The sequence below is a fragment of the Engystomops pustulosus genome, chromosome 11 (genome assembly GCF_040894005.1).
Source record: "Engystomops pustulosus chromosome 11, aEngPut4.maternal, whole genome shotgun sequence".
NCBI lineage: Eukaryota > Metazoa > Chordata > Amphibia > Anura > Leptodactylidae > Engystomops > Engystomops pustulosus.
Window position 1 is genome coordinate 76,817,668 of NC_092421.1, and position 12,352 is coordinate 76,830,019.

At 44.1% G+C, this 12,352-nt stretch overlaps 1 protein-coding gene across 4 annotated transcripts in view; it reads right to left on the reverse strand.

Moving 5' to 3' along the window:
* Positions 1–12,352, reverse strand: part of LOC140106010 (ovostatin-like) — a 44,357-nt gene that overhangs the window by 20,236 nt on the left and 11,769 nt on the right. For 3 of the 4 annotated variants that reach the window (XM_072130161.1, XM_072130160.1, XM_072130163.1), the window contains 13 exons: positions 12,000–12,161; positions 10,331–10,558; positions 10,002–10,059; positions 9,547–9,689; positions 8,229–8,378; positions 7,841–8,008; positions 6,772–6,856; positions 6,285–6,417; positions 4,890–5,121; positions 4,428–4,551; positions 3,131–3,249; positions 2,312–2,363; positions 309–401 (listed from right to left, as the gene is read on the reverse strand). In XM_072130161.1, the coding sequence (XP_071986262.1) occupies positions 309–401; positions 2,312–2,363; positions 3,131–3,249; positions 4,428–4,551; positions 4,890–5,121; positions 6,285–6,417; positions 6,772–6,856; positions 7,841–8,008; positions 8,229–8,378; positions 9,547–9,689; positions 10,002–10,059; positions 10,331–10,558; positions 12,000–12,161 (1,747 nt within the window). The remainder of the gene's footprint in view (positions 1–308; positions 402–2,311; positions 2,364–3,130; positions 3,250–4,427; positions 4,552–4,889; positions 5,122–6,284; positions 6,418–6,771; positions 6,857–7,840; positions 8,009–8,228; positions 8,379–9,546; positions 9,690–10,001; positions 10,060–10,330; positions 10,559–11,999; positions 12,162–12,352) is intronic. The other variant, XM_072130162.1, reaches the window with a different exon arrangement.

Here is a 12,352-nt window from a genome sequence, read left to right on the forward strand (position 1 = left end):
AGCCGTGTATATGCAGAGGGCAGAATGGTGAGAACAGGGTAAGGATGATGTTTTAAAGAGGCAAAGACAGATTTATTGAAAAGCGGCCAACCCCTTTAACATGACTTCCTACAAATGATTGTACAACCAATGAGTTTCCAAATGTATGATGTTTTTATTGTAAATTCTGGTGTCAGATCCTATAAGGTGCCGTGTAAATATCAGACAGTGTGTGAAGATGAACACTTACTTCTGCCATTACATATGCATAGAAATGTATAATACACCAAAAATCATCAGACTGTGGCGTCTTGCCTGCGGGAACTCACCGATAACTGTAAGAAACCCTGAGGCCGAACCAGGTACCACGTTCTGTGGCTGAATCAATTTAATCGTCAACGAAAGAGTTGAAGGTGTCTTCCCTATAAACAAAAAGTCACCAAAAAATGTAGAGAAAAGTATAGTTCTACAATAGAGATGAGCGAGCACTAAAATGCTCGGGTGCTCGTTATTCGAGACGAACTTTTCCAGATGCTCGAGTGCTCGTCTTGAATAACGAGCCCCATTGAAGTCAATGGGAGACTCGAGCATTTTTCAAGGGGACCATGGTTCGGGAATAAAATGTGTTATTTAATTGAAAAAGAATGTCTTCTGGTAAGTGATCAGATGTATGCAAACATCTGCAATCTATTCTTCACTGCTCCGCGCGTATATTATCTCCCGACAAGTTAGCAGATGTGAAGAACAGTGAAGAATAGAATAAAAACAGTGAACACAGGATCATTTAAGTGAAAAACGCAGTGAAAAACACAGTGAAGAATAGATTACAGATGTTCGGCACATCTGCTTACTTGTCGGGGTGATACGCTGTCCCGGGATCCGCTCCTCTTCTTCCACTGAAGTCTCCCCGTGCTGCCCGATGTCTCCCCCGTGCTGCCCGATGTCTCCCCGTGCTGCCCGATGTCTCCCCCGTGCTGCCCGATGTCTCCCCCGTGCTGCCCGATGTCTCCCCGTGCTGCCCGATGTCTCCCCGTGCTGCCCGATGTCTCCCCCGCGCTGCCCGATGTCTCCCCCGCGCTGCCCGATGTCTCCCCGCGCTGCCCGATGTCTCCCTCGTGCTGCCCGATGTCTCCCCCGTGCTGCCCGATGTCTCCCCGCGCTGCCCGATGTCTCCCCCGTGCTGCCCGATGTCTCCCCGTGCTGCCCGATGTCTCCCCCGTGCTGCCCGATGTCTCCCCCCGTGCTGCCCGATGTCTCCCCGTGCTGCTTGATGTCTCCCTGCTGCTTGATGTCTCCCTGCTGCCGTTCCGCGCGTATCTCCCAACAAGTAAGCAGATGTGCCGAACATCTGCAATCTATTCTTCACTGTCTTTTTCACTTAAATGATCCTGTGTTCACTGTTTTTATTCTATTCTTCATTGTTCTTCACTGTGTTTTTTTAATTAAATGCTCGATCTCGAGCAGGGGAAATACTCGTCCGAGCAACGAGCCGTTTCGAGTACCTTAATACTCGAACGAGCATCAAGCTCGGACGAGTATACTCGCTCATCTCTATTCTACAACAATAAGCAAACTTTTAGTGGATGAGGAATCAAATTGACCATTGTTCACCCCAAATCATGCTATTAAATAATGCAACCTGTCCTGCAAAATACAAACCCTCCTAAAGTTACATTGATGTAAAAACAATAAAAAATAAATCAGGGATTTAGGAAATATCAACACTGAAAAATGCACAAAAAAATCACCTCGTTCGATAGGGATGAAACAGCATGAAGAGGTTAAAGAACTTTCTATACTGAAACTCATTGTGGTCCTGAAAACTGTAGAAAGGACCCTGAGTGGTAACAGTTGCACTAGAGGAAGAGCCCCTGTACCAGAGCGCTAATTATTGCAGGAGATAATGGGGCACATTCACTTACCCATCCCGTCGCGATCCCCGAGGTGCGTTGTCCGACGAGGATTCGGAGCTGCCGCGATTAACTAAGATCGCGTGCCCAATTTCCTGCATGTGTCGCTTCCCCGCTCAGGTCCCCGGAGTTCACCTTCTTCTTCCCGATGCATGTAAGTGCTTGATCTTGAGACATCATTTTGAATGTTAAATCCCGCACTTAGTCCGATTCAGACGGATTGTCCGACGGCCACGACCCCCGATTTGTGTCGCATGAAAGTCGGCGCGATTGCACCAATATCCGATTGCGTGCGCCAAAAACCCAAGTTAAATGCGCCGCAAAACGGAAAAAGTTGGGAAACCGGACCAAAATGCGGTCCGCAAAACCCTAAGTAAATGTGCCCCACAATGTCATGTTACTTTTGAGATGTCGTTTATTACCCTGGAAACAGATGAGGTTACTAGATGTCTCTTCTTTCTTTATCCCCTCCGCCTAGAGAAGAAGAAATATTACAAGTCAAAAAGTAGGAAAGTAAAGCAAAAACAGATAATAGATACAATGACGATAATGCACTATGCAAATAAGATCGCGCGCCCGATATCCTGCATGTGTCGCTTCCCCGCTCAGGTCCAACAGAGTTCACCATCTTCTTCCTGGTGCATGTGAGTGCTTGGGCGACACAATCCCCAATTAAATACTTGTCACAGTGGCGCAAATCCCAAAAACGTTGGAAAATCTGACGAAGGTGCGGCCACGGGACCTTAGTAAATATGCCCCATTATGTTGCATTCTGTATTGGAGTATGTTGTGGGTATGCTCATAGACTTTTGTCTTCTATGGGGACATGTTGTGGGTATGCTCACAATCTACTATCTTCTCTGCTGGGAAAAAGTGTTTTGTGGGCATGCCCTTACTCCATCATCTTTCATGAACTCACTCTGTGGTCCTCTAGGGGAAAGTGTTGTGGGTATGCTCGTACTCTATTGCTTTCTATTAGAGTGTTCCGGGGGCATGCTATCACTTGTGGGCGTGCTTTGTGACATGTTTTAGGCTACTAGGTTTATGTCCTTTAATAGTTCATCCGCTTTTTTAAATCTTCCTTTTGTTTGAGGAGACATAAGCCTATGGCTACACATCCATGATCCTCTGATGGTTATGTGTGCCCTGTTGCTGGATGGACTATTAGCAGTGATCGGAGTGTATGTGTGAATGTGATCGGTGGTCCAAATTTTGTGTTTTATGACAATACTATACATCACCTCCACAATAACGCTTTGGATCACAGTATCTTTACGGGGAGGCTGGGAGGCGTCGTTACGTCCATCACATGTTTTACCAATGAAAGTAGTCTGAGCGGACACAGTGAAGTTAAGGACTCCTAAAAAGGAAGCAAAATACTCATTAAATTGGATTTATTGTATTCTATAAGAAATAAGAATAAAGAATTAGAAGCCACTTGGTTTTGATATGACATAAATTGTGGCTCGGTACCTAAAAATGATATATACACTGCTGCAACAACATTTGTATTGGTCGAATGCATCTACCCAGCCCCAGCACAGAGTAATATGATCCCATTGCTACAAAATAGAAGACACCCCACTATATAGTTTGATCCTACAGTTAGAGATACATTGGTTTTGGGTCCGATTTGTCCAATTCATTTGTCTATACTAAGAATAGAATATTTAGATCAAAATCAACATGTGCCCAAATGGCCTTGAAAATAAATACATGATCCACTAAAGTGTCTTTGACCATATTCTGGTCCAAAACATTGCTAAAGATTTCATGTGTATGCCTATGGATGTCAATGCTTAGTAACAATTGGCTCCCAGTCCATGACCCCCACCTTCACATGGACTGAACCAGGGGGTTGACTGCTGTGACTAGTGTTTTTATGAACCCTAACCACAAAGTTTGGGTCTCTGTCAAACTTTGTGTTCAGGTCCCTTTGGGGTTGGGGTTCGGACTCACTTGGTAAAGTCCTGTGCAGCTTTTAACGTTAATTTGAAGATGTTTGAAGAGGGCTCCCGGGCTGAGTCCGGTCGATACAACCAGCGGTAAAACTGATTGTGGGTGTGTTAACCCTTAAATGGGGCCGGAACATGCAAGTTTCCCTTTTCCCAAGGATCATTGCTCTCCAAGCTATGACATTGGCTTTGCCATGTAAAAGGGAATACCCGCAAGCAACAATCACGGGTGTTACCGATGGTTTGGGGAACCCAAATTAAAATTTGGTTCAAGGTTCCGCCGGACTCGACAAACCCAAAAGGATCTGCTCATCCCTAACTGTGACTGAAATGCTGATCACTGAGCCATTAATGCAGGTCAAATTAGGTCTCAGATACGGTGACCTCCTGTTATCTGCCTGGTGTCTGCTACTTCCCTGATTCGTGCATCAGGGATGTATACAGCAGGGAATTTAATTTGAGACAAATTACACCGATTCTTTTGTGTTGTATTTGAAGCAATTAGAACTGGTTGCAAAAGTCTACACACCCTCCAGGGGGATAGCACACATTGCATTTAATGAAAAGCATGAAACATTCCTACCTATTGAATTGGCATTTATGTTCCAGGTATAGGAGGCTCGCTGTCCCTTGCAGATGCAGGCATCCTGTTTGCCTTCTTGGGGCACGGCTGTAAAGCTTCTAGACTTTGATAAACTTACTTGTACCTGAACAATGAAAACATGATATATAAAAAATTAACAAATAGATCAACTTTCAACCCCATCAAATGAAACAATGGACTGAAAAATCCAAACATTCCCATAGTTTCAACCAAGGTTCAAAGAGCTTGGCCTACTGCTGCCACTAGAGGGAGCTTAGGAGCCTACTGCATACTGTTTGTAGAGCAGAGTATGGGGTTATTGTATAAGCTGCAGGCAGAGACCTTTAATCAGAGTATTTGAAGCCCTATATCAGAAAAAAATGAGCTCCGCCATTATAAAATATTCTATAGTATTTAATAATGACCCAACAAATTCCACTCCAGATTCCTGGATTCTCTTACCTTCACACATTGATCCAGGTAGTTGGACACAAAGGCGCCCAGGACAAGTGTTTCTCCTCTAACAAATGAATACGGCAGAGACATCTCTACGAAGAACGGGAGGAAAGTGGTGAATTCGGATGGATTATTCGTCATGCCGAATCCATCTTTTTCCGATGTGCAGATCATGGAGCCTATCCACTCAGTAATGGTATCTGGAACCTTCTGGGATATTTTGCATTGACCTTTGGAACTGGAGAACATGAAGAGAGCAACTATGTTACAGGAACAAAGATGCAACTGTGATATTCTAAGAGGCCATCAATCTCCGACATCCAGGTCTTCTTATAGCCACAACAAAATCTGCGGCACTTTGGCTGGAGCACCACATCCCTTCATTTAGCAGGTTCCGAAAATCTGATCCTCATGAACCATATATTGATGGACTGTCATAAGGACAAGCCATCATCAATTACACTCCCTGAAAAAATTAGATGAACTTTTACCACCCACAACAAACTCCACTGATTCCAGCACAGTTGTAATTTTCTCACCAATCCCAAGCAGTCAGCCATCTTTATTCTACAGCCAATATACTCATTAGATTCTCTAGTGCCAAGTGGACAACAGATCAGTCTTTACAAGCTTTTACTCATTGGACAATCTCTCAGTGGACACATCTCTACAGAAGAACATTGGATAATAAGCTGGTAGGTGGGGCACCCACCAGACTCGAGAATAGACCTCCACCAAGCATGAGAATGGGTTCCCATTTCTCCTAATCGATGGAGCCAAAGGTCGAGCAAGTATTTGAACGCAGCACCCATCTATCTCCACCGCTCTTATCCATCGTCTATGAGAGGGCCGGAGATAGCCGAGGGTTTCGATTGGTTGTTTCCAGCACTACCTTAGACAATAAATAGAACCTACCACTCCGTTCATTAGAAGGCAAGGAAATCCCATTCTTTTGATCTTAAAGGAAATCTACCATCAGGGTCATGGATTATAAACCAAATACGCTTACATGCCGGTGTGTGCCCCCTTTATTAGGATCTGCTCTTCTTTTAACTTTTTAAGCCCGCGATTTTTAAGAAAATATGTTTCAAGAACTATGCAAATGAGCCTGAGGGACTCCGGGCTCCATTAACTTCAATGAAGTGTAGAGCCCCTCAGGCTCATTTTGAAGCCTTTTTGTAAAAACAAAGGCATAAAAAGCTTAAAGAAGAGAAGATCCTGACAAAGAGGGCACATTCCAGCATGTAAGTGTACTTGGTTTATAATCCATAATCCTGATGGCAGATGTCCTTTAAGGGATCCCAGTCTTTAGATCCTAGGTAGGTGTCCTCTACTGCATGGCAATAAAACTTTGTTCAATTCCTTTTAAACAAATCAGAGCACAGAGCCTTGTCTACTTACTCAGCAGTCACCATTGTCCACACCCACGTGTCCGAAAAGTTTCTTCTAACGGTTTCAATTGCTTCAGCTCCTGCTCTATTGTCACCTTCCCTTGGTGGGGCATTTGCTTCTGCCATTTGCTTTGCAAATTTGACTTCAAAACGAAAAGTTGTATAAAACAAAAAATCTGAATATCAGCAATTATATTGGAAAATTAGGGTATAATTTACTGAAAAGATTGACTCATTTTGGAAATACATTGTAAAATATTTCCTATACTGTTGCCTTATTATGCAGCCGAGAGCTCAATTCATAATTCTTTAGGTTTCTGTAGGAAACAGCCAACAGGTTTCTACGTTGGGGTCTTAAGTTGGGACTTTTTGCAGGTCGTCTGTCACTATGGTGCATCTGGTTATGGCTGTGGCCAAATGTAATGCCAAACATCTATGGACTAATATCATCATGGAGGAAGATTAATGAATTAATGGAAAACACAACAGTTTTTTACCTTTTGGATAAAGGGCTGGTTTTTCTTGTCCACACACTTCAGGCTTTCTCACTCTTACATCTGTCCCCACGATTAAACCCATATTCTAGATAGAGATCGGCCAGAATTTGAGAAGGGATTAAAGAAGACATGTTACAATATTTCTTAAAGGGTTTTTTTTCTAAATTCTTACCCGTTCCTGGCAAGTTCCCCAAGGTGCATTCCCCGACGAGAATGCACAGCTGCCGCGATTCACTAAGATTGTGCGCCCAATATCCTACATGTATCGCTTCCCCGCTCAGGCCCGCCAGATTTCACCTTCTTCTTCCCGGTGCATGTAAGTGCTTCGGCTTGCGATACAAATTTAAATATTAAATCCCGCGCTCAGTCCAAATCAGTCTGCTCGACCGACGGCCCGACCTCCCTCCCCCCCACGATTTGTGTTGCATGAAAGCCGGCGATGCGCCAAAGTCCGATCGCGTGCACCAAAATCCCCAGTTAAATCGGAAATCGTCAGAATATCCGACGATAGTGCGGTCCTCGGACCCTTGGTAAATGAGCCCCAATGTCTTATACTAGGAGGTTTCACCAATTCGGTCCCCACTGCTTTATGTACAAGGATCTGGATTTGTTACTTTGAGGACACAAGGTCACTGCCCTTAGGAGGTTCTGGAGTAGGTGACAGTTGGCCCACATGGGATAGATAACACTGGTCGAAGCCCCAGGGGTCAGGAAGAGACAGTCAAGGACAGTCCATAATAAGGGCAGGAAACAGACAGAATCCAAGGAATAATCCAGGACAAGTAGGTACAGATCAAGGTTAAAGGAAATGGGAATGGAAAACAGAATTGTAATTGTAATTCACAAGAATTTAAATCTTAGGACACAAAGGAAGAAACATCTGATACCAGACCTTGGCAGGGAACAGGGGCAGCAAGATGTACCTGGCTGTGCCCATCAGAGAATGGGCTGCCATCGTAACGGTGACCCATTTTGCCATCCACTGGAATCGATAGATGTGACCCACATAGTATAGTCTAGACTATCCTTAGCTGTCCTACTGCTCTCTGCACTGGACAGTGGTACCCACCTTGAGGTTCTGGTAGGTGTCTCCTTCAGAATAACTACTCACAGGAACATAATAATTTCCAGAATAAAATATCTGTTTTCGGGGATCCTCACAGGGGGGCGCTGGCTCCTCGAGATTGATTTCTTCAACAGTATATCCTGAGAACCAATCCTGCAGGGAGTTATATACCTGATGGCAAAATGGGAAACAGAGAAGGGTGTGAGGCTAAGGAAAGAGGCAAAGGTTAAGAAACCAGGGCTTATAGGACGGCTGTATGTGAGGTGTGCCATGATATTTCCATTGTCCACTGGATCCAAAAGGCCAAAAAGTCAAAGAAATATGCCACTGATTACTTCTATTTCAGTAAGTGAGATAATTCTACATGTCTAATATATTGCTGTAGACTTACTCCTTCTGCAGTTAGTCCATTGTCTGGATGGAGAAGAATTAGACTTGAGTCAATCACTTTAACTGCACACAAAGATCCTGGAGATGCTGATATCTGTAGGTCCACATCAGAGGCTGGAAGTCCAATTCTTTTAGCGAAATCAAGTGATACCTAAAAATGAATACAGGAACTCATATAAATAGTACATTATTCATATGTACTGCAAAACTACTTTATGGTTTGGAAGGGGGCAACCTTCATTGTCCTCATTCACGGGACGAGAAACTCTACTTTTTAGATTCTCCTTATGATCATTCGTAAAGGTTGAAACACAGCTGACGTTGACCCATTGGGGCACACTTACTAAGGGTCCGTTGGACGCATTTTTGTTGGGTTTCCTGACTATTTCCGTTTTGCGCCGAATTACCCCGGGATTTTGGCGCATGTGATTGGACTTTGGCGCATCGGCACCGGCTTGCACGCGACAGAAATCGGGGGGCAGGCCGTCGGACAACCACAAGCACCAGGAAGAAGAAGGTGAACTCCGGTGGACCTCGGCGCAGAAGCGACGTATACACAAACTCGAGCGCACAAGCTTAGTGAATCGTGGCAGACCCGAATCCTCGTAGGACAATGCACCACGGGATCGCGACAGGACCAGGTAAGTAAATCTGCCCCATTGTGTTTGACTTTCTCCTAAGAATCTCCTAAGTTTCTTTGGAAATCCTACTTTAGACCACATACAGTGTATAAGGATCTGGACTTTGTATCAGGGAACCAATGGATTACACCCAATTGGTGTAATCCTGATGTTGACGTCAACTCACCCTGCTTAGCCAGCAGAAACCACAAAGAAATGACAGGAACTTGTCAAGGTTTGGGCCAAGGTCAGGACAACTAATGTTTTTTTAAATAAAAAATCAGCCAAGAAAAGTGAGAAAGAGGGTCTGAGTCCAAAAATGGGCCAGAGCTCAAACTAGGAATGGGCCCTCTGAGGAATAATCTGGGGGTCATGGTGGGGTTGAGAAAGGGTCAGTCTATTGAATCATTGAACCATTGGTCATCATGCGTTGAGACACTGTTTGGTCACTGCACCATGATCGGGTATATCATAGATCTATATGGGGGCCTTGATCTGGACACAAATTGTGCAGCCAGTTCAGAGCCCCCAAGAATATTATGCAGACTGTCTCGATCTATTGAATCGCTAAGCAATGTGAAATTGAAATCCTTAGCCAAATTCAAGCTACAGTAAGTGTGGTTACATCTTTATCAAGTCAAAAGTCATCATGCTACAGCCTTATATTATGAGTTTCTTGTGTAGCCCGCATAGACATACCTTATTTTTGAAGCAGGCTTCTACCATCAATGACTTGGTGTCTGCAATGAGCTCGTCTCGGAGAATGGTGTACACAATGAGGTTTGTTCTCAAAGCCATTTCTGAAGTTATCGGTAGGTTGAAAGAGAAATTGCCTTTCATAGCTGTAGGGCAGGAGGAGATATTAAAGGTGGCCATTAACCCACATGGATTAGTTATTTAGGGTGTACACTATTTATGAAGTTGAAGTTGAGAACTTCACTAATGGTGGCATCTCATCCATGTAAGGATGTGTAGTGAGAATCAGTCATTAGCACATTTGCCTTGCAGTCTCAGGGTCGATGGATCTTATCAAAGACGAAGACTTTGTATGTTCTCATTTTGTTTTATGGGTCAATTTAAATTACTAGTGGGAGATCCATCATCCAATGGAGCCTTTAGCCAACGCTGGAGAAAGAACAATACTGGAACCTCACCATTAGTTAGTGCAACATCTTGTTGTCCAGTGTGAACAATCCGGGCTCTTGACATAGTCTGGAAAAGCATGGAAAAGTACACATCAGCATTACAGACATGATGGTAACCCCTGTCCAAGTGCCCAAATTAGTCCTATGAGAACAAAGAGGAGGAACTTCACTAAGTAACTCTTACACTTGTGGTCCTAACATGTCCATGGATGGCCATACCCAAGTCATAAATACTACCTCTGATTGACAGCTTTTACCTCCAGCTTTACCCTTTAGATCATTTACATATCTCCCTGCATTCATCACTATTACGCCTGTCTCAGCCTTCAGATACTTACGAGATAGTAGAACGTGGCTTTAGTGGCCCCAACACCAACACCATCAGTGCTCAGGAGGAATTGAACCACAATGTTCTGATTTTGCCCACATTTTAGTGTTTCCCGGGGAGAAATGATCTGCAGGAAGCTTCCAGTCGCTGAATAGAATCGAAAGAACGTGTATTGTGTAACTGGATAGTCAGGACCTGTAGGTCTGTAATAGCACTGTTTCGTATTTGGGTAACTGGCCTGTTAAAAACATTCAGAAAGTATTGTAAAGACAAACTTAATGAAAAATGTATAATTATGTAGGCTTTTATCATGATTAACCATTCACCATGAATCAGGGTTGGCTCCAAGTGTCAGTAGGCCCCTGGGTGACAGAGCCTAAGTGGGCCCCTTTGCAGTGAACTCACATGGCGGCATTAGAAATTGAGACACTAAAACAGTCCTCTGTTCCCTAAAATATTCTCTAGTTTATCATCCCAAACAGCCCCCCAATGGTTATCTTATATAAAACCCTCCTCATCCCCGATGGATTAATTATATACAGCCCCACTCACCTCCAAGGATTTCTTATGTACAGCCTTATGTGGGCCCCAGCAGCTCTGGGCCCAGCACTTGCCCATGTATGCCCAGCACTGGTGCCGGCCCTGCCTATAATCATTATACTATTCTTTACAGGACCTTGAAAACATCTTGACACCTGTAGCAGCTTGTAGGTTCTGGGCACACTGTGCCAGAAAACAGATTTGAGGTTATTCCAAAAGCTATACCACCATACAGGGATCAAGAGAGAAAACTAAGTCTTAAAGTGGTCCCATTATTGGTGACAATTTTAATCCGAAGTGTTTGGAGACACTAGTGTGGAACATCTGGAGTCAGATAGAGACTAGTCATAGACAGGCCGAGATTAGGGCAGTCTGATTCAGGCATTGTACAGGTACTAGACAAAGGTCAGGACAGGTAATTATGGTTCAGAGTAAGACAAGCTGATCATGAATAGTAAGAGTAACAAAATAAGTAGAAAGAGGCAGAGGCATATAGCAAGCCAAGATACAGGAGTCAAACATGGGAGGAGAACTAGGGATAAAATCTGGGGGTCATCAGACCAGAAGTCAAAGCAGAATATTCAATGCAATACACATAATATAATAGCCCTACATTGTGGGGGTCATTTACTAAGGGCCCGGTTCGCGTTTTCCCGACGTGTTACCCGAATATTTCCAATTTGCGCCGATTGTACCTGAATTGCCCCGGGATTTTGGTGCACGCGATTGGATTGTGGCGCATCGGCGCCAGCATGCGTGCGACGATTTTGGGGGGCGTGGCCGAATGAAAACCCGACATATTCGGAAAAAACAGCGCATTTAAGAACGGAAAATGTGTCGCTCGGGACGTGCTTACCTTCACTCAGCCCGAGCCGGTGAACTCCAGCGCGTTCAGATGCTTTTCAGTGCAGCAGCGCCACCTGGTGGACGGCGGAGGAACTACCTTATTAAATCCCGGCCGGACCCGAATCCAGCGCAGAGAACGCGCCGCTGGATCGCGAATGGACCGGGGAAGTAAATCTGCCCCTGTGTATTATATCTAACACAGCTACATTATATCAGGGCTTACAAACATAGAAAAGTCAACTAGTCAACTAGTTTTGAAGCAAGTTCCCCTCCCGTCTATGTTTTATACATACCTGGATTGTATAATTAGGGTTGAGGAAGTTGGATGTGTCTATCTCATACAGTGCTGCTCCGGTGGAGTCTGTCTTTATTTTCGTGGTCCTCCAAAGGTCATCAATATTAAGTTCCACCTCTTCCCCTACCATAGGACGGCCCTTTTCATCACGTAGCAAAACCTAGAAATCAAGAACATCGGAAAACATGGAAATGTCAATAGTGATGGGTGAAATAAAGATTACACTGTATCTTGTATTAAAATACATGCACAATACACATTGAACTAAGATATAATTCAGTAAACACAGAACCAGTATACAGCACACAGACAGTAAAGATCCTGCACCACCATTTTCCACCATTGAAAGCA